The 22,927-nt window shown below is 19.9% G+C and overlaps 4 protein-coding genes across 4 annotated transcripts; 1 reads left to right on the forward strand and 3 right to left on the reverse strand.

Moving 5' to 3' along the window:
• Positions 1-5,904: 5,904 nt before the first annotated feature.
• On the forward strand, positions 5,905-6,171 carry SRAE_X000238800 (Hypothetical protein; the record flags this gene model as incomplete). Its single annotated transcript, XM_024645596.1, has 1 exon — positions 5,905-6,171. The coding sequence occupies one exon, from the start codon at positions 5,905-5,907 to the stop codon at positions 6,169-6,171; it is 267 nt and encodes an 88-aa protein (XP_024499863.1).
• Positions 6,172-7,330: 1,159 nt separating this feature from the next.
• Positions 7,331-13,026, reverse strand: SRAE_X000238900 (Vinculin; the record flags this gene model as incomplete). Its single annotated transcript, XM_024645598.1, has 6 exons — positions 7,331-7,500; positions 7,787-7,819; positions 7,882-8,646; positions 9,281-11,285; positions 11,413-11,829; positions 12,970-13,026. The coding sequence occupies 6 exons, from the start codon at positions 13,024-13,026 to the stop codon at positions 7,331-7,333; spliced, it is 3,447 nt and encodes a 1,148-aa protein (XP_024499864.1).
• Positions 13,027-19,648: 6,622 nt separating this feature from the next.
• On the reverse strand, positions 19,649-20,767 carry SRAE_X000239000 (Acyl-CoA N-acyltransferase domain-containing protein; the record flags this gene model as incomplete). The annotated part of the gene is made up of 2 exons (XM_024645599.1): positions 19,649-19,875; positions 20,674-20,767. The coding sequence occupies 2 exons, from the start codon at positions 20,765-20,767 to the stop codon at positions 19,649-19,651; spliced, it is 321 nt and encodes a 106-aa protein (XP_024499865.1).
• A 364-nt stretch (positions 20,768-21,131) lies between these two features.
• SRAE_X000239100 (Zinc transporter 1) lies at positions 21,132-22,586 on the reverse strand (the record flags this gene model as incomplete). The annotated part of the gene is made up of 3 exons (XM_024645600.1): positions 21,132-21,407; positions 21,464-22,204; positions 22,260-22,586. The coding sequence occupies 3 exons, from the start codon at positions 22,584-22,586 to the stop codon at positions 21,132-21,134; spliced, it is 1,344 nt and encodes a 447-aa protein (XP_024499866.1).
• Between the last annotated feature and the right edge of the window lie 341 nt (positions 22,587-22,927).

Genomic DNA, 22,927 nt, shown 5'->3' on the forward strand with positions numbered 1-22,927 from the left:
ATAAAATATTAAGATTACTTTACATTATATATTTTATTTTAAATATATATATAAAATTGAAATAAAAAATTTAGAAGTTTTTTAAATAACAACTATATAAGTAATAGTACATTTATGTTTCAGTAGGACATAACAAGTTATTAACAATAGAAATTGAATTAGCCTAATATTGTATCTCAAAATATATACATTATCAGAATTAATTTTTTTTTTGATACCATATAACATAAATTATTAAAAAAAAAGAGAGTCAAAACTATTATTCTAACAAATATTAATCATTTAATTTAGGTAATAAATTCTATTTGTCATATATCAAAATATATATTTATTTTTATCTATAATTCAACAATTAATATAAAAATATCTTAAAAATAAGAATAATATATCAATTAAATGTTTAAATAAAAGAATTTTTTTATAAAATCTTGTTAGAAAGAAATTTTTGCAAATAAATTTTATTCATTGTTTATAAAAAGTGTAATTATTGAAAATTTTTGAATTCAAATGTTACATTGAAAAAGTAACTGATTCTACAGAATATTTTGACAAGAAAATAAGAATGAAAAGAGAAAAGAAAAAATAATGATTTAGATAAAAGTAAATTAAACTAGTTGGATATATTTTATATTTTTAAGTGCTAACAGTATCAAAGGAATGATAGGATATATTTTCAGTGACAAGAGACAAGAGATATTGATATATATATAATAAATATTAAAAGAAGTACTTATTTTTTAAGTTCTCATATACATGTAATCATAATATATAATCATGTTTGATCTTTAAAATATGAAAAAAATTTAAAGCCCTTACAAAAATAATTAACTATCGGAGGTAAATCTAATTTTAAAAACTAATAATGATATTTTATATTGCGAAACTTTACAAAAAAAAAAATGGTATAATCAGAGTTATAAATTTATTACCTATACATAAATTTTTATTTAAAAGTTTAACAAAATATTTTAACTGAAATGAATGTTTATCTATTTATCTCGTATTCTTAATATTACATATATAAAAAATCATTTATTTTAACATCAATTACTATACCTAAATGAACAATTAGGAGATAAAAATAATTTCTAGAAATTTCAAATTAATATAATAAAAACAAAAAAAAAGTAATTGAAAAATAGAATTATAAATTAAATCATCAAATAAATACATATAATAATAAGATTGATTTTTAAATGAAAATCACAATTATTTTATAATAGTACAAGTATTTTAAATTGAAAATACAACTTTAAAAAGAAATATCTCTTTACCAGTAATATATTCTACAATTTCACATATATATATACGCATATAATTTAAAGTTTTAAATAATATCATAAAAGCTTTTCTCAAAGTACTTCTGTTTATGGTTTTAAAATCAGTAAAGTATTATTTATGAAAGAAGTTTGTAATAGAAGAAAAACACATTTTATCTAATCTAATATATGATATAATAAATAAAACAAAAGAAGTTTAGTTTATATTAAAATATAATATTAAAGATTGAATTTTATCTTAATACTTAATGACATCAAAATTCTTGATATTATACTATAAATTAAAAATATTGTAAAAATAGAAAAAAAAATTAAGCATTAGTATTAAAAATTATAAAAGATATTAGTTATTTAAAAAAAAAAGATATATCTAAAAATAAAAATGAATATATATTGTTCATTTTTTTAACTACAATTGTTAAATAGTATAAAAATAGATATTTTTTTTAAAAAAAAAACAACATAATAAAAGAATAAATGATTTTAAATATAATAGTTTTAAATAATGATTATATATATATCTAAGAATAGTAAAATGATTTGCCTTCTTCTGTTTGTATAAATAAAATTTTATCTCCTCATCTTTTGATAATTGTAATTATCTTTTATTTGAGTGATAAAACAACCAATTTTATAATTATATTAGGAGTAATATAATATATAGTCAAAATTAATACAATAGTTATTTATATTAAAAGTATATTAGGAATAGAAAAGCTGTAAATTTAATTATCATTTAATCAAAAAGCATTTTAAATATATTAAAATATATCTTCTTTTTTTTTCATTATTATCTTTTATTTAATATTAAAAAAATTTTTATAATAGTAATAAAAAGTAATAAATCATGATTTGTATAGGAAATACACGCAAGATGTCAAAAATTATAATTTTATCTATTTAACTATATTATTGTTAAATGCTTACTTATTTAAAATAAATTATATTACTTACTTAAGTGTTAAAAAGCAAATTTTAAAAGTTAATCATTGTTGTTCACAGAAAATTGAGGCATAATTCTTTCTTGTCGTCAAACAAAATTAAATAGATAATGTCAATGAGGATAAGGAGATTGTTAACTCTTTAAATATGTATTTATATATTTATATACATTTATCAAAACTGTACCCTTTGACAAAATCATCACGTTTATCCAGTTTCTAAGACATTACCAATCATTGTAAATATCATTCTTAAATAAATTAAAATAACTTTAAGTTAGGTATTAATTTTTATTAAAAAATAAAAAAAAGTAACCATGAAATAGTGTAAATTATTCTTATTCTACTAATATAAATAAAGACAAGACAATGATAGACAGAAAATATCATATTAACAAACAATGAGTAAAGAAAGTATCAAAATCAGTCTACTAATCTTAATTACAAAATAAAAAAAAAATGAATTAATGAATTATTAGCAAGAATGAATATATATATATTTACTAAAATAAAATACTAAAATAATAAGTACACAACACAAAAGTTCAATTAAAAAAAAAAGGAAGGAATAAACTTTTTTAATATTTATCTGTTGATGGCAAGACAAAATGTCCCCCCAATAATCACCTTTTCATTATAATTTTATTATTATGACAATTACAATTATAAATAGATACAAATTAATAAATGTAAAAATGTAATTATTAATATTAACAAGCTATGATTATCTTTTTAACATTCTTAAACTAATGCAATATATATTTAAGGTATATGTGGAACGAATTAAAATTATAATAATAATTATTTATAAACAAGTTCCTTAAAATAAAATAATTGATTATGAGATAAGAAATATTATAAAAGTCTTAAAACTATGAATAATTTATGTTATAATATTAAAAATAAAAAAAAATAATAATAATAAATTTGATGAAAATTATTGCATTTAATATTAATATAAAATTAATAACAAAAGTAAAATTTTATATGTAAATTTAAAGAAAAGATTTCTCACATACTTAGTCATATATAAAAATCAAGCTATTACTTTTTAAAAGAATAGGAGTGACAGTAAGTATATATTATATATATATATTAGCTATTATTAAAATTATTTTTAACTAATAAATTTTTTTAAAAAAAATATAAAAATAATAATATATATTTTAAAAAGTAAAATAAGGTATAAAAGTGTTTTTATTTAATTACCATCAATAAAAAATAGTTAAAATATATAATTTAGAAAATAAAAATACTATAAAATATATGATTAAATAAGAAAGTTGAAAATTGATATGAAACATATGCTTTAAATTTTTTTTCAAAACACTTCAAAAAGATTATTTTTACTAGTAATATAAATTGGTTTCCATTATTAATATAGACTAATTTAATAGGCCATAAATATATTTTAATTATTTTAGTTATTGGAAAAGAATGTCAATAGTATATTTATATTGAAATATTAAAAAGAATTTTAAGAATAAATAAAAAATTTTATTTATAAATATAATAAAAACGAATAAAGATAAATTTTAATAATTAATATAAAATGGTAAATATAAATTATACAAGAAGAATCTTATTTTTATCAATAAAAATTATTTAAATATTCTAGAATTATGTAATAACATAAAATGATGAATTTTAAAAGTTATATAAAGATAAAATTGATGAAATTTAAAATCTGATTTTTTTATACTCTTTAATTTCATCATTTGATCTTTTTTTTTATATAACTTTAAATTTCATTAATTCCCCCTTACTATATATATATATATATCAATATATATTTTATTATTAATAATAATAACAATATATTTTATTTAAAGAATCTTTAAAATTTAAGAATACTATTATTCATCTTTAAGAGTATATTAAACAAAAACTTGTGATTTTGTGATAAAATTTTTGATTTTTTCTTCTAACAATATTACAAAAAAAAAAAAACTATTTTATCTAAATATTAGAAATGCAAAATTACCAACAAAATATCATTTTTTTTACTGAATGTAAATTTTTTAAAAAGATTATCATCTAATTTAAACATATTAATACTAAATATACTACAGGTTAAAGTAGAACTTTAACATCTAATTACAAAAAAGAGTAATTCAAACTTGTCTTACATAAATTAATTTATCAAAAAAATTCCTAAGCATTCCGGTAGTCGATTTAGTAATCAATTTTAAATATAAATAAATATGTTAATCTTGACAAAAAAAAGACTTTTGTTTAAAGACAAAAAAAATGAAATTTGGGAGATTATACATAAATTAGACTAACTTTTATTAATTTTCTTCATTTTGTTATAATATAAACAACAACATATAAATATTTAATTAATTGATTAATAAAATTAATCTAACAAATTACATTATTTTATATATATTTTTTTCAATATAACAATAAGCAAAAAATCATTATTATTTTAAAAAAAAAAATTTTTTTAAATTATCATTTCAAAATAAATACATATCTTTTCTTGAAGTGACAAGTTAAATAAAATGTCATCAGTCAAAGGAAGAGATTATTTGAATGAAGAAAAGAAAATTACATAAATGTTTCACTAAAATTATAATCAAATATTAATAATAATAAATATTAAAATATTATATATTTATTTATAAGTTCATTCTTTTGGTTTTATCTTTATTTAAATTCAATATGTATATATATATATTGTTACGATTAAAAATATTTCATCAATTTCCTTAACAATAACAATTTATTATTACTATGCTTAGGTGGGTAATTTACAATAAATATAAATCATAAGTGAAAATTTTATTACTATCACACACATATATAACATTACAAGAGCAAATAATTATAATCTTAAAAGCATGTTGTTATTGAATACAATAAATTTGTTTTATAATACTTACATATTAATATAATATACATTATATTTTCAAAACAATAACAAAAATATTTCATATATATATTTTTTTATCTATCATATATCAGTAGTGATAATAATAATGTAGTAGAAAGTTAAAAAAAAAAATCTACTTATTTCAAGATTTTTAAGAAAAACAAAAAATTATTCAATTGTTTTTTATCATTAACATAATTATTATAATGAATGATTTTTTTTTTAATGTAAATATAAACACTACTTGGAATCAAATTTCAAATTTTAACATTTTTTTTTAATATTTAAATAAAAATTATAGACGTCTGGTGAAATTAAGTATCATTTTTACTCATAATAATACTAATCATCTTATAATTTAAGAAAAATTTTGTTCATTCTATATATATCTTAATATTTTTTTTCTATAACTTTTGTTATATATATGATTGACATCAAAAAATAAAAAGGTATTGTTAAAATGTCTATAAAATATAGATATATGTTTAATTAATGAATCATAAAATTAAGCATAATAAGTACTACAACTAGTTTCTATTTTTTTTTTATCAAACTAATACATACAAATACTTTATTTGAACTGTTAAATATTTAAGTTAATCAGAATAATCTTAGATTAACTAGATTTGAACTTGATATGATTTTTTTTGTCTATTTTTCTAGTAATATGTAAATAAACATTTCACATCAAATGAACTATTATATAGTCACTATTGTTTTGGTATTTAAAGAAATGATTTAACATATCTAGAAATATTTTATCAGTACTCTCTTTTCTTCTAAATTGGTATAATTTAAAATAAGAATGTCTAAATTAACTATTATTACTTTTGTTTGTTTTTTTATAATTTATGTTGTTTATGGAATTTCATTACAAACCAATGATTCATCAGTTGGACCATGTTTAGATAAAATGTGTATGGAAGGTTATGAATGTAAAAATGATTTATGTTATAAAATATCTCAAAATATCTCTAGCAATAATTTTAGTTCTCAAATTATTGGACCTTGTGTCAACGGTAACTGCCCAGATGGATATGTTTGTAAAGAAGATTCTTGCTATTTACAATAATAACTTTTTATAATTAATTGTTATTCGTAAATATCTTTTTGTCAACAATAAATATAAGATTACAAATGTATTTTTTTTTCATAAATACTTAAAAAAAAAAGTGATTCTTTTTTTAACTGTAGTAAAATTTTAATTAATCTCAAGAAAATAAAATTTTTGTAATCTTCTTTTTTTGTCTATCTCATATAACATTAAATCATTTAAATTAAAATTATAATAGATCACAAATAGCATAAGTTATATATTTCTATAAAAAAAAATCAATATATGCTTTTTTTCATACTAATTATTTATTTATCATTTAATTTTTTTATACATATAAAAAGAAAAAAATATTTAAAAAATTGATACATTCTAATTTATAATTCTATAATCTTTATCATTAAACTTTAACCATCTACTAACAACTTATCATTTTTTTTATTTTATAACACAATATTTTCAAACTTAATAAATAAAAATTAAAATAAACTTAAAATAAAATAAAATTTTATTTATAAAAAATCGCATAAACGAAGATAAAGTATTACAAAAGTTTTGTTTAATTAAAAGTAATATTTAAAAAAAAATGCATATTTTAAAGGATACTATTCATCTTCATTTGTATACAAAATTATTGCTTGGAATAAAAAAAGAGTTATATCTTTAATAAAATTCCATCCATTTTCGACAATTTTATTTTCCATTGTATTTCCTTTGAAGATGTCTATATATTTATGTATCTCCTTTGATAGATGTCTGCTATTTCTACTTGAAAAGATACATATAATTTTTTGATAAAAGAAAAAAATGTTGGTTTTTTTTTGATTTGTAATAAAAATGAAGTATAAAAAAAAGGATCATTATTAATTTTTTAATCGTTGTTCATATATAATAAGCATAATTGGTAATATTTTGTGGTAAATTAATTTGAATATATTATTTACTAAAAGATATAACTTTTTTTTGTAATTATCAAAAAGTAACATATTTGATTTTTTTTTTTATAAATGAAAGTAGAAAACTTATATAATGTGTATGTGTGTATCTTTTATAAATTGTATTGCGGTAGCGATAAATCTTCAAGATCATATTCACATATGCTTCTTGATATATAAAGATATATAATAAGAAATGCATAAGAATAAGAAATAAAAGAAACAAATATTTTTTTTCTTTTTTAAAAGTTAGACCACATAGGTTTTTTGATCCAACGAAGTCTAACGCCACTATTTGTACGAATTTTAATTGAAGCAGCTTCGGCTGCTCTAACTGTATCTTTAACTGATTGCATAAGATTTTGGGCGTTAAGTACCAGCTGTTGCATAGCTTCTTCATCTTCTTCACTTCCTAAATAAAAAAATAATTATTATTTATAATAAAAAAAAGTTCAGGAAAATTTATATTTAATAATCATTCATTTTGTTAGAATATTACAAAGGACATTATATAATTAAGTTAATTATTATTTTAAGATAAAGTATTTATAAAAACTTTTACTAAAAAATAAATTTTTCTATAAAATATTTCGTGCTAAAAATAGTATTTACGTTAATATCATGCTTAAACTAGGAAAAGTATTAGTTAATAATAGTAAAAAAAAAAATTAGGTCATGCAAAACACTAATAAAATTACCGTCTACTGGTTGTCCATAGGGACCAATGATTACTAAAGAAGATAATAAAAAAAATAATTTATTAATAAAGATAAATATTTATATAAAAACGTACCTTGAGATCCAAGCATTGTAGCCTTGACAGTTGAAAGAATCTTGAGTTGCGTAGCAATAGTTGGAATACGTTCACATACTTGAAGTAATGTCATTCTCATTTTGATATCTGTACATTGTCTTGCCAAAGCAACAGCTAATCTAGTAACTTCTTCACTACTATCAGCAATAGCTTTAGCACAATCAATAAGATCTTTTTTGGTACCACCTTCACCACGAACAAGTTGTGAAAGACGAGCCATTAATATAGCCATACGTTTGGCAGCAGCAACAATATCATTTTCATGAGAACTCCATTGTTTTAATTCATTATGAAGATTATGAGCAGCACTTAAAATTGGTTGAGCATTTGGTTGTGGTAATGGATATCTTTCCCAAAATGCACGAGTTTCTTCTTCATCATCAATCTCTGGTGGTGGTGGAGGCCTTGGTGGTGGAGATATTTCAACTGGTGGTGGTGGTCTTGGTGGTGCTGGAATTTCTTCTCTTACAATAACTCTATTATGAACAACAGGTGGAGATGGAGCTTTTGGTTGAATTGATTCAAGTAATGAATGACGACTTGAGTGATGATTTGGTGTAGCAGCTTGTGAACGAATATTATGGCTAGAATAATTTTGAGAATATGGTACACCAGCAATAGCATCACCAACAGCACGTACAGAATCCAAAAGATAATCATTAGAATTACGCCAATCACTAGCTGTTTGTTGATTTCTTGGTGCCATTGCAACTTGTTTAGCATTATTAACCATTGGTGGAATGGCTGTAATTGTGACAGGTGAAGGATAATAATATGTATACATAATTATATTTTTTTAACTGTTTTTTAGTTTTTAGTAGAAATAATTTTTTTATAATATATATAGAAATTATATTTTCTTCTTCATAACAAAAAAATATTTAAATAAATAAAAAAATTTTACTTTTTAACTATCTTAATATAATTTTGCGCAAAATTGTTTTGTTTAATCTTAACCACCCTCTATTTATATTAAAAATTTTTACACAATATACATTATGTTGTAAGGATTTAATTTTTAAAAAATATTTCAATTTTAATACCTATCTTATTATCCATTACATTGAAATAAATATATTGTCTTAAATATATATATTTGACTTCACATAACATAAAAAAAAAAATTCATTTCGGGAGATGTAATGTAAACATAGAAAAATTTTGAACAAAATTATTTATATATAATAATCATAGAACATTTTTTCATCACTTATACTAAAATGTTACATTTTGTGCATATTGATAATATTAAAAATTCGCAAATAATAGACAAAAAGTTATTTGAAGAAAATATAATTGTAAATGTTATTAACGATGAAAAAAATTTTTATTCTCTTATTAGATAGAAAAATCTTTTGTTTAACTGTTATAAACATACCTGAATGTAATTGTTGAGCAGCACTATTGACACGAGATACAAAATGTGGTTCTTCTGAATTATCAGCCTCATTCTTTGCAGCCATCAATACACGATTACCAAGTCTGGCAATTTGCGACGTATTATCAACCATAGATTGTGGTTCGTCTCTTTGAATGGCTTCTTCACAATGTGTTGTATATCTATGCATTGCATTTTCAGATGCACGAACAAATTCAGCAGTATCAATTGCATCATCAACATGTCCACGAAGGCGTGTCAAAGCATCAGAGTATTCTCTTCTTAGATTTTCAAAGTGGCTTTCTGCTGAATCAGTATCATTATGAAGTCTAATTTTTCCTGCATTAATAACTTGTGGAGTCATATTATTAATTTGATTTGATACTTCAATTAATGATTCAACTGTTTTCTTATTTTTACATGGACCACATTTGGCAAGTAACAAAGCTGTATTAGTACATCTTGAAGTATGTTCATGTAAATTAGAAGCTTTCTCATCAAAGTTTCTATCTCTATTTGGCATTCCAAATGGAGCATGAACAGCATCTGAGAATTGTTTTAATGGTGTTGTGATATCAGCAAAGTCTTCAACAACCTTATCAGTTAACACTTTCTTCATAAAGTCAGCAAATTCACCAAGTTTATTTTTGAGTTGTTGACGAAGAGCATGGGCTTCAGGACTATTTCCAAGACCACGACGTTCCAAATCAGCAAGTTGATCGGCAAGTCTTCCTATATCAGAAATCATGTTTAACATACGATTTTTATCAGCTGGATTGAGATAATCAGCAAGGCGTCTGGCTTCATCTAACATTGACCGAATTGCTTGATATCCAAGTCCATTATCATTGATTCCTGGATTTTCAAGCCATCTAAGAGCTTGTTCAAGACGTCCACCAAGAGTATGAGCTGGATTGGCTCCTCCAGATTTAAGAGCATGTTGAAGAGCATTTGGAAGAACACCAGGTGTTTCTTTAGTTCCAACCAATTCTTTGATCTTTTGAGCACAAGATTGAGCTAAACCTTGATGATCGTGTCTTCCTTGATTTCTTAACTCACAAATTGTATCAGTAAGTGAGGTAATATTACCAACAGCATGTCTAATATTGTAAGCATCCTCAGGTAAAGATCTTGCTGCAATCTTCTCAGCATAATCACAAATTCTTCTGATAGCTTTTTCACCAACAGCTCCTGGTCTAGCTCGTGGATCACCTAACCAATCTAATGCTGCTGTTAATAATGACTGAGCAGCAGAAAGAGCTTTACGCATAGCAGTAACATTATCAGAATCCCATTCATCTTCATCATAAGTTGTCAATTGAAGTACTCTAATAATTTCATTAACCTCTTCAGTCATTCTTTGAGCAAGGTAATTTCTATTTTCAGCAGCTTCAGGTAAACCTCTTTGTCCTTCATCATTAATTTGGATAAAAATTTTCATAGCACAAATTAAAATTGGTGACAATGTTTTTATGGCATCCATACATCTAACAAGAATTTCTCTATGAACAATATGAGTGAGTTCTTTTTCTCTTAAATCAACATCCTTAGACATTCTTGTTAACCATGGTGTAATATCCTTAACAAATTGAGCCAAATCATCCATAGATTCAATGACTTCAGCAACAGCTAAATAATCAAGAACTTTTCGACAACCACGAATAATCTTTCTCACTTCAGATTCATCAAAACATAATAAAAGTGCTGAGGTACCTTGAAGAATACCACGAGCTCCATCAATTAATTTTTTGCGTGCTGGGCCAGAATATGGATCAGATTTTAAATTATAACAAGCTTCTTCTAAAAGACGTGATGAAACTTCAACTCTTTGAAGGGCTGGTGGCATATCTTGTTGAAGTATCCTATCATCAGATGAATGGCAAGTATCATAACCAACTTTGATGAGATTATCAACAGCACGTGAGACAGCTCCTACTGGTCTTGTCAGGTCCGGCATAGCATTTCCATCCTCAGCTTCTTCATGGAGAATAACTAAACGGGATACCTAAAAAATAAATATATAAATTTTATAAAAAAAAAAAAAATATTCATTTAAAAAAATAAAGCATAGCAAAGCATTTTAGATAACATATATAAATAATGACTTAAATAATGACAAAGACTTAACATACACATTTTCCAAAAGGACCATTTTTTGGTGCTAATATTTGACAGACAGGACAATTATCATGATTAACTCTAGTTAAAGCAGTATTAGGAAAAATGTATTCTGGTAATGATCTTCTAGAAGATGTTCGTGTTAAAAAATTATTATCTCCAGTGATGTAATCAGTTGCTGTTTCATCTACAAAATAAGAAGAATCATATCTTTGCTCATTTTGATTTTGACAAATATCAAGTTTATTTTCTGAATGTGCTTTTGGTGAATTAATATTATATGGTGAGATATTATCTACATCATCTATTTGTAATTTAGATAATTTTGGTTGTACAAAGTCATTTATAAAACCATTAGAATGTGATATAGTATTTGCCTTGGTATTTTGCGAACCTGCATTTTGCTCAGCAATTTGAAGCACAAGATGAAGCTAAAGGAACATATAAAAGATATGATATTTTATCTTTGATATCTATTAAAAACACACCAATGGGAAAATGATATAATTTTATGTTGTAAGAAATTTATCTGTTCAAATATTAATAATAATAAGGAAAAAGAAAACTTTTTTTTTTGTTATATTTGTTTATTTTATTAACCATAAAAATTTTGTTATGACTACTTTATTTGTATAGAAAATGTTTTCCTTATATTTTTTTTTTTGATTACATATTATAGTCATTAAATTAATTATATATGTAATAAAAATTTATGATCTATATAGTAATATATATTTTAAACTTTTATCTATTAATATTTTTTTATATTTTATTTTTATATTATTTACAAAGGAAAATATTTTTATTTAAGATATATAAATTAACTTTTTTTTTTTAAATAATGAAAGAAAAATTTATTAATAAATTTTTATATATTTAACATTTTAACAAAAGTTTTATATTATCAGTTCATCATTTATTTAATCTCTTAGTATAAATTCTTTCATCTTAGAGTTATTAAACATCTCTATCAGTTCTTTCTTACAACAATGCAATAACATAAAATTACTCTTATCAAGATAAAAGTAAACTTTAATGCTCCCACTAAAGCCTTCCTTTAGCCCCCATAACTAATAGTAAAATTTTTTCAGTTAACATAGAAGTCATTGAACAAATGTACCTTATTATTATTATTATATATATATATTTACGCCTACACATCTGTTGATAAAATATAATAAGATTTTTAGTAAAACCTCATTATAATAATATAATACAAATCACCGTTTCAAAAATATAATATTTTGATATAAAAATTATTTTGTGAAAATAAAATATAAAGAATAATAATTCTCTTGATATATAATAGTAAAATAATATTTAAAATATATTGATAAATTTTTTTTTAATTGTTAGGTGGTAAATTTGATTTTTTTTTGTTTAAAATACATACATATACAAAGTTTTAAATATATATTTAAACAAAAAATATGTTTTAAAAAAAATATGTTAATTTGTATAATAAATATATAGCTAAAGGGAATGTTTTTGCATGCAGAATAATAACAAAAAAAAAAGAAAGCAACATAAAAATAAAATAATGTTAATTATATTTTTATTTTTTTACTTACCTGTTGAGCTACTGGTTCCAAGATGCTTTCAATAGTTTTAGTGTGAAAGACAGGCATTTTGATAAAATTAAAATAATGAATATAGAACTATACAAAATTCCTAATATAGTACTAATAAAATTTTCTTGATTTTTTGTTTTAAAAATAATTGTCCACTAACACATACTATTGTGGCTTTAACTAAAAATAAAATAAATAAAATATATCTATTAATGGTAGATATTATGAAGAGGTAGAAAAAAAAAATGTTTTAGAAAAATTTTTATATGAAGGATGATGGAATAAAAATATAATATTAGAGAAAATAAATAAAAGTAAACTAAAAATCGAAATTGTTTTAATCTATGATAGAGTTACTTGGAAGCACTAACTGATCTGTAATAATAAGCTAGTGATCTGAGGGAGTTGTGATAAAAGAAAATAATATTAAGTCTTAGAACAAAATGATTAAATGTGTTTAGATAAATGATCTGTCTAACATCTACCATTTCACAGTTAACAATTTTTAAACTTTTATTATGTTATAGCTTGTAAACTAAACTTTAATAAATATATATATATATTTAATATATCTTTTTTGTTATATTGATCAGTATTAATAAAAATTTAAATATATACAATAAATATATATAGTAATATTGAGAAAAAAACATTGAAAAGGAATGTAATTTAGACAAGTTATAATTGTATATAAATTAAAAAATCCTGAATAATGAGAACATGTAAACATAAATTTAATGTATAATTCATAATACCATTTTTAAAGGTAATTGTTGATAAGAAAAAAAAAATAATAATAAAGAACAAAAGAAAAGAAAATGTTGAAATATATATTTACATAAAGACGTTTTTAAATGTATATTTATAATTTAATAAAGGATATTGAAAAGAATATAAGTTAACATTAACAAAAATTTTTATACCATCTATGTTAAAAGTGATGTTTTAAAAGAATTATCTTAAAAATACCGTTGATCATTATTATTATCTCGTTTAATTCATAAAAATATTTATTAATTAAATATTTTCTTAATAAGTATGTAATTTTTAGTTATATAACATTGAAAATGGTAATAATGATATAAATGAGCAAACATCTTGAACATTATTATATGTACTTGTATATTTATTTATATATATATAATATATATATATATATATAAATTAAATATAAAATATTATCCATACATTTATAAAACAAGGTTGACTTTTTGATTTAAAATATATTTTAAATCAAATTAAATTTAAATATTAAAATTATTGAACTAAATAATATTTAATCCAATAATAATGATAATAATAATAGTATTAGATAAAATTATATATTTATATAAAAATAAAATTTATTTTTTTAAGTTTAATTATAAACTTAATCAAACTAATATTATAAAAGAAAAGTAATACTATATCTTAAAATAAAATATCTTTGATGGTAAAATGATTGACTTATATGTATATATATATATATATATATATTTCTTTTTTTTTCTTTATTCATGGATGAATGGCTATTGTTAGTTAAAAGATAAATATACTAAAGAATAAAAATGTTTAATATTTTAATAAATGACATTTTTTTTCTTATATAATATAAAACTATTATTTATAGTATATTTTTGTTTTAAGTTTCTTTTAGTAATTTAAAATATTTTTTTTTTATAGTTTTTATAATATTAAAAAAGAAACATTAAGAAATTGTTAATCTACAAATTGCTAATGGCATATCTTTATTGTTTTTATTTATTACTTTTTAAACTCTTCTTAATCTATGATTTAAAAATATATAAGTAAAAAATTATATATAAAAAAAGTGGTAATATTTAATATTATAAATATATATATATAATCTTCAAATTTTGTACAAAGAAAAGTTGGTATTTTGTGTTGTGGCTTGAAAAATCAAATCAACAACTATAAGAAATATAATAGTTAACGAGAAAACAAGCTTTATGTATGAAACATTTACAAACATTATCTATCTTTTCTTTAGAAAAAGTAAAATAATAAATATGATTTATGAAAAATAGATATATAATAAATATTTCATATCTTTTATCATTACCATCCTCTTTATTTCTCCCGTCATTTATCGTGGGTAAAATTTAAAAAAAAAAATTTTAATTTATATTAATTAATTTAATTTATATATTAATTTATACATATATTTATATTAAAAATAAAATAAATATTATAAAAATTTCTTTATAATTTATTAAATTATTATTTAAATATTTTTATACATTAAAATATACAAACATATGGTGTTAAATAATTGATAATAAATTTTAAAATAAGGAATAGGTGAATAATAAATAGTAAAAAATATTCTAATATTTATATTTTTTTATAACAAATTATTTAATAAACATCATATATTTATAATTAAACTAATAAAATAAACTTTTTACTATAAAATAAAGTAAAAGAAATTGATAAAAGAGATATAAATTTTACGACAAAAGCTACTTTAAAAGATAATAACACTATTTAATTGATAAAATTATTTTAATGATCATTTTATTAAAAAAAGATGATAGAGAAAAGTAAGTATTTGTTGATTGAATAAACAATGAAATAGAATATTAAAAAAATTGTTGTTTAAAAAAATATTATTGAAATGGATGGAATATTTAAGAAGAAGTCTAGATATTAACTATCAACAAAAGTAAAAAAAAATAACAGATCATAAACTTTAAATAAATGTAAAATAAAATAAAATGATTAAATTTGTTACAATTTTATGAAAATTGTATACAAGATTATAAAAGTACCCACAAAGATGTAATTTTAGTTTCAGTCTTAAAACTTTTGATAGGGTCCTCTTTAAATTATAAAATACACGTGCATATATATATTTATTGTACATTAATATATTGGTATGGGGTAGAAATATTAAAGTGTACAAATGATAAGTTTACTTAGCTTAAAAAAAGTTTTGTTGAAAGAAGCTACTATTATATATGAAAGTTGTATAACATAAATATGATAACATTTATAAAAATTTTTAAAATTTATAACTTTTTGTTACCTTTTTTTTATATAATTAAAAAATAATCAGTTATGTTTATGAGATATTTAAGTTTAACTTTATAATTTGTTATTTGAAAAATATATACTATAATTGACTATAAAAATGTTTAATATATTTTTCAGAATAACAATTGATTTAAACTTTTTTTTTATAACATTAATTGTTTAATTATCATTTATTGATCAACTACATTATTATTTTTCTAGCTTATCATTAATATATAATAAACTTTAAAAATGTCACAAAAATTTTTTTATTTTTATTTACAGCTCTGAAAAATGTTATAAAGCAAATTGAATGATTATAATATTAATTAAGATATACAAATAATAAAAAATCTTACATATAAATATAATGTAGTAAATTATTAACATTTCTATTAAAATTAATCTTTTATTTTTTTAAAAGATATTCTTTATCATTAACTATCATAAATGTACTTTTAAAGTTTTTAAATAACAATTTTTTGATAGTTACAAAATGATTATAGATTAATAACAATCTTAATTTAATGTATCAAATATACTATTTGTTAAATATATCAAGTCACATTTAAAAAACAAAAAAAAAATAAAATAAAATAAACAAAAAAAAAGTTTTTTTTAAAAGAAACATTTAATAACTTTTTATTTTTTGACAAAAAATTATTTTGAAGAAAAGTTGATATATGAAAATAATAATTATTAATTTTTTATGTTTTATCATAATTTGTAAAAAAAAAATTTTTTCTATTGAATGCAACTTTTTTTTAATATAAAATATATCAATAAAATTTTTTGTTCATTCAATACATTTTAAAATATCTTTCAGAACTGTAATTACACTTGTAAATGAATGAATTATTTGCTAAAAAATGTTAAGACAAATGGTATAAACAAAGAATGTTGGTAACTTTGACTTAGATTTAAAATATGTTAATAGTAAAAAAAAATAAATCAAGAAAATAGTTAATCAATAGATAATTATAATTTAAATAAAAAAAAAGTTTTAAACTAGATAGATTCTTGAGGACGATGTTATATATTTCTATGAACAAAAAAATATATTTTATTGTTGTAATTATTTTTTAAGTAATGCATTTAAAATTTATTATGGAAAAGAATTATTTAATTAAAAAATTATAAAAAAATAAAATAATAATTTTAAAAAAATCAGTAAACTTTATAAATGTTGATTATTTATAAGGTACCATGTATATATTATATAATATATACATGTTGATTATTTATTATTAAGATACTTGAAAATAAACGTTTTTATTAACATTTTCATATAATTGACTAAAGATTTTTATTGTTTAAGATAATGATGATGATATAGAAGAAGTAAAAATGTTATGTATTAAGGAGATGAACATTCAAACAATGATAAAATAAATGAAATATAATAAAGGAATAAAAAAAAATTTTTTTTTAAATAATAATTTTATGTTAATAAAATGTATAAAATATTGAAAAGATGTTAAAAATACAAAATAAAATATTTCTTGTTAAAAATAGTTTTATTAAATATTTTAAGACTATTAAAATATTACAATGAAATATACTAATAATAAAAATCTATTATCTAAAAATAACTTATTATTTAAAATAATTTGTCTTATAGTAGTAAAATAAATTAATACAATTTTTAAGAGCTTTTATGTAAATGATTAATGTTAATATAAAAAAGATCAAATCTTTTATAAGTTAAATTTTTCATTGGCCTAAAATTAATCAAATAATTGAAGAGGAGGTATGGTAGAAATAATTTTTAAAATGATACATTTCATTTAATTAGATTATAACAAAAAGAAAAAGTTTGTTGTATTAAACAAAATTTTTTTTTTTCACTTTAACAATAAAGAACAGATTTATATATATATATAAATATATATATATATATATATATTGTTATCATTAGTAATATAGAAATTTAAATAACACTTCCGTTTACTATATGAGAGTGGCAATAAATAGCTATTAATATTAAATTGTTATACTGTTAAATTGCAATGATATATACATTAATTAAAATGAATAAAGGTAAAATGAACTCAATGTGCATACCTTGACATCTAATTTATCAACTTTCTACATAATATTGTAAATATATACATATATATATATAGAAGTTTATTAATATAATCCTAGAGAATTTTTCTTTTATTAATTCTTTTTACAATATGTTGTAAAAAGTTTTATATAAAATTAAAATGATAAAATTTTTAATATAAAAAGTGTAGATTTAAATATATTATCTTTACCTTATTCTTTTAATAACATTGATAAAAGTGATATATAAATTTAATGAAGATATCAATAATAGTAAAATTTAACCATTAACTATTTTTAATAAATATGTTGTAAAATACAAAAAAAAAATATTACAAAGTAATAATATTAATTTAAAAAAATAAGTTTATCTTATAAAAATAAATATTTTAAATATTTATATCAAAAAAATTTTTTTTTTAATGACATAAATAACAATGGTATTTACCGTAATATTAGAAATTAAAAGTAAGATTTTTAATGATACTAAAATTGTTAAAATGATAAATAAAATAAATGAAAATATTTATTCATTTTGATACAATTCCTTGACTTTTTAGTCATACCTCCATCTATTATTATAATATTTATAATATATAAAAGTAATCATTAAAAGTATGAATTATCATAGATCTTCACTGATATTTACTAATACTTATAAAAGTGAAGTAACTATGATATTTGTTTGTGTTTATCTTATTTAGTTGGAATTTATTTTAACATTCTGAAAATAAGGGTATTTAATTTTAAAGTTAGGTACCTATATAAATATTATTTAAATAAATTTTGAACTATAGTAATATATATATAATAATATATTAGAAAAGAAGTACATTTAAAAACTAAAAAATCTGGTAAAGTAAGTTAGAAGTAAATGATTAAGATGAATTAAGTCAATTACCAGAAAAGTCCTTGCAATCATCTCAAAAATATGGTGTACATTTTTGTCTATAAATGTTATACTATTATAAAAAAAAAAACCAATAAAAAAAAATATTTAAAGTTTAAGATAAATTTACACATAATAAAGAATAATCTGTAAGAATAATTAATAATTGTAAGTAAAAATTATGGCTCACTATATACCACTTCATTTAAAGTAACAATATGGAATAAAAAAAAAAATAGATAAAATAAAAAGAATGAAAAATGATTTATTTGAAGAAAAGTAGTAAAAAATATAATAAATATTTTTAACAAATGCCATTCATTCATTTTGTGTTAGAAATAAACTTACTAATTATAACTAACACTTTTCTTTCTTTTAACAGAATTATTTATCTTCTATTCATTATAGTTAAGTTAAAGAAAAGTAAAAGTAATAAATATTTTAAGAAAACTTTCTAAATTTATAATACAAATTATCATAAATATATATATATAAATATAAATTTAATATGAAATTTATTAAATTTTAAATGATTTATAATGTTTAAATATTATTTTTATTCAAAAATTTTTTTACAATTTTTCAGTTACCAAGAATTAGTAAGAAAAAAAAAATTAAAATATTTTGAAAACATATGGGTGATAAAGAATAAATCATTTTTCTTCATGAGTAAGATACACATATTCCAGCGACATTTTTCATTAAACATTTCTTTATTCATTTCTTTTATTTTAAAAGATGTTTAAATTGTTGTTGATTTGATAATATTTTGTTTGCATACCAACAAATGGGATTAATTTTCATCTTTTTTTTTAAAGCATATCCTGCCGCATGAAGTACCAATGCAGCTGCCAAACCTTTACCACGCCATTGTGGAGGTGTTTCAGTGTGATGAATATTCATAATATTATCATTGGTGACATTATAATCAAGTAAAGAAATTGATCCATCATCTAAAATTAAAGAGTTTACTTAGTGATATAAAAAGTTAATAAAAGATAACAAAAAAATAATAAAAATAAAATGTGATGATAGTGTAGGCGAAGTTAAATAGCAAAATACTTAAATAAAATTTTAATTTAATTTATATATAAATGATTATATAATTATAATAAAAGATTACAATAAAAATAAAGATAATTTATAAGTTAATACTATAAGTAATATATAATTGAGACAAAAGATAAACCACATGAATTAGAAATTTCATTTTAATCTTTCAATTATTATATATATTTAGTAACAAATATTGATTCTAAAATTATTAAAATTAACAAATAAAAATTTGTATTATTCTATTTTTAAAAAGAAAATTGATAAGAGCAACATAAAGGTGAGACAAAATATAGAAGATTATAAATAAAGAAAGTATATTTATGATTTTATAAATATCTTATCTTTTTATATTATATTTAAACTATACAATAATTTCTACAAAATTTAAAATTATATCTATTTAAAGTAGTATATTAATAAAAGATAAGAGTATACTAGTAAAAAAAAAAATCTTTTTTAAATAGAATTTTTTAAAGAATCTATAATAATAATGTTTCAATAATAGTGTTTTAAATAATAAAATCACTTATCTAAATAAATAGTAAAATTACACTATATTTGAATAAATTTGAAAAATATATTAAAATTTTATCTTAAAATTATATCTTAACCAATTAATATTCTACTATAAATACAATCATAAATGTCTATAAGAGTAGTAGAAATTGTAACATGAATAACACATAAAAACTTACTTAATTTTACAAAAAATTTTCCTTTATTTAAGTCATGTTCAATGATTTTATCTAATTTATCTTTATTTTCTAATAAATTTGAAAAATCATCCATTTTATAAAAATTATTTTTTTAATAAAATATTATTATAAAATATTTTTTAATAATGTGACAAGACATTTTTCCAAATGAAGGTAAACTTAAATTAAGTAATAGAAAAATGTGTAAGTAATTATTTATAACCCATATGAATAATTTAAAATAAAAGAAAAATAAAAAACAATTAATTTAATTTTAAAAAGTAAAATGAAATATAAAAGTAGCACTTTTTTTGGTCTCGAATTTGCAATCGTCGAATAATCTTCACATCATCCAAATAATTCTTTGAGACAAAATATTCTTTTTTATATTAAAAAGTCAAAGTTGTTATAAAAGAATATAATAAGTTTAACTATAATTTTAACACTATCAAATAAGGTTAGTTAGTACCATTTTCAGCATCTTTAGTACAACATTTTTTTAAGTTACAACTTTCATTTAAGCATTCAAAAACGCATTTTGTGTCATTTTTATCCCATAATTCCGGTTGAATAGTAATAGAATGAACACCATGAGTATGAAATATTGATTTCAATTTTTTGTGAATTTCATTCCAGTTATCAAAACTTTTTAAAGCTATATGACAACTTCCAATATTCCTGTTACCAGCTAAATTCCAAATATGAATATGATGTAATCCAACAACTGATTCAACCTTAAAAAAATAATTTTTTAATTAAAATAAATTAAATTTTTTATCTAAAATAATACCTTTAAAATATCATCTTTTAACACATCAATTTTAAATTTTTTTGGGATATCCTGAAGAAGGACAGTAGCACAATCTTTAAATAATGGAATTGTACTGTATGCAATAACTGATGCAAGGAATATTCCAAGAATAGGATCTAAATAATAAAGTAAAAAATCAGGTAATGTTGCCCAATAGATAAGACCAGAAACAATGATAACTGCAACACTTCCTAATGCATCAGCAGTTAAATGCAAAAAAACACCTCGCATATTTAAGTTAGTTCCTTCAAGTGCTTGCTCAGCTTCAGCAATTTCCATTTGTAAACTAATTGCATCACTTAAACTAAGATCAACATTATTTTCAGCATACGATTGTGCAATATCTTCTGTTCCTACAATTTTGGAAGTACAAATATTATTCAACTCCATTTCTTTTAATATTTTTTTTGGTTGTTTAATAACATTTCCTCCATGTGAATGATTGTCATCATGTTCATCTTTTCCATGAGAATGTCCATGACTATGTATTCCTGCGACACTCATAACAACCATTCCAATAATGTTAATAAATAGGCCAATCCAACCGACAACAAAAACTCGTAAAGGATTTTCCATAAGATGAGGATCAACAATATGATGAATTGATTCAAAAAAGATTGTTAAACATAATGTTAATAGTCCAACGCTATTAATAAAACCACCAAGTGTTTCTAAACGAGCATATCCAAAAGTGTTAGTTTTAGATAGTTTGTTAGCTTTCTAAAAAAAATTTAAAAAAGATTAATATATTATTAAATTAAGAAAAGTAATTTACAATAACACAAACTAGCGCAACACAAAAACCGGCTGTATCGGCTAGCATATGAAAACTATCAGTCATCAAAGCAATAGAATGAGCCAGATATCCAACCGTCAATTCAACGGCAAAAAATAGTAAATGAATACCAATAATAAAACCAAGAACCCAAATTTTTTTTCTTTTGTGACTTTCAGAGTTAGTTTGATTAATAATAAAACTACGTCTTTCTTCCATTGTTTGAAGTTCACGAAATGACTTGTTGTTGCTGTTATTTAATAAATTTACCGTGACACCTTCACATTTATTTATTTGGCGTAATGAATTATTCAGGGAAGAACTCATATCTAATAATTAAAAATTACAATGAAATTATTAAAAAAAAAAAAGTAATAAAAAAATATATGTAAAACTTTATTTTTTTTCAGTTGCAAAATGATAAATGGTACCATTTGTAGATAACATCAATTTTACATGTAATTATTAAATTATAGAAAATGTCATGGAAAAATAATATTAAAAGTATTAAAGAAAATATCAATTTTATAATGATTAAAAGTAAAGATAATTGAAAATAGAATATATTATATAAGAATAAAAAAAAGTAACTATATATTTAACTTTAGTAGAGGGTAATGACATTTTTAATAAGATAAATTATTTTAAAATATGGAGAAAATTGATTA

Source organism: Strongyloides ratti, scaffold srae_chrx_scaffold0000006 (genome assembly GCF_001040885.1).
Source record: "Strongyloides ratti genome assembly S_ratti_ED321, scaffold srae_chrx_scaffold0000006".
Classification (NCBI taxonomy): Eukaryota; Metazoa; Nematoda; class Chromadorea; order Rhabditida; family Strongyloididae; genus Strongyloides; species Strongyloides ratti.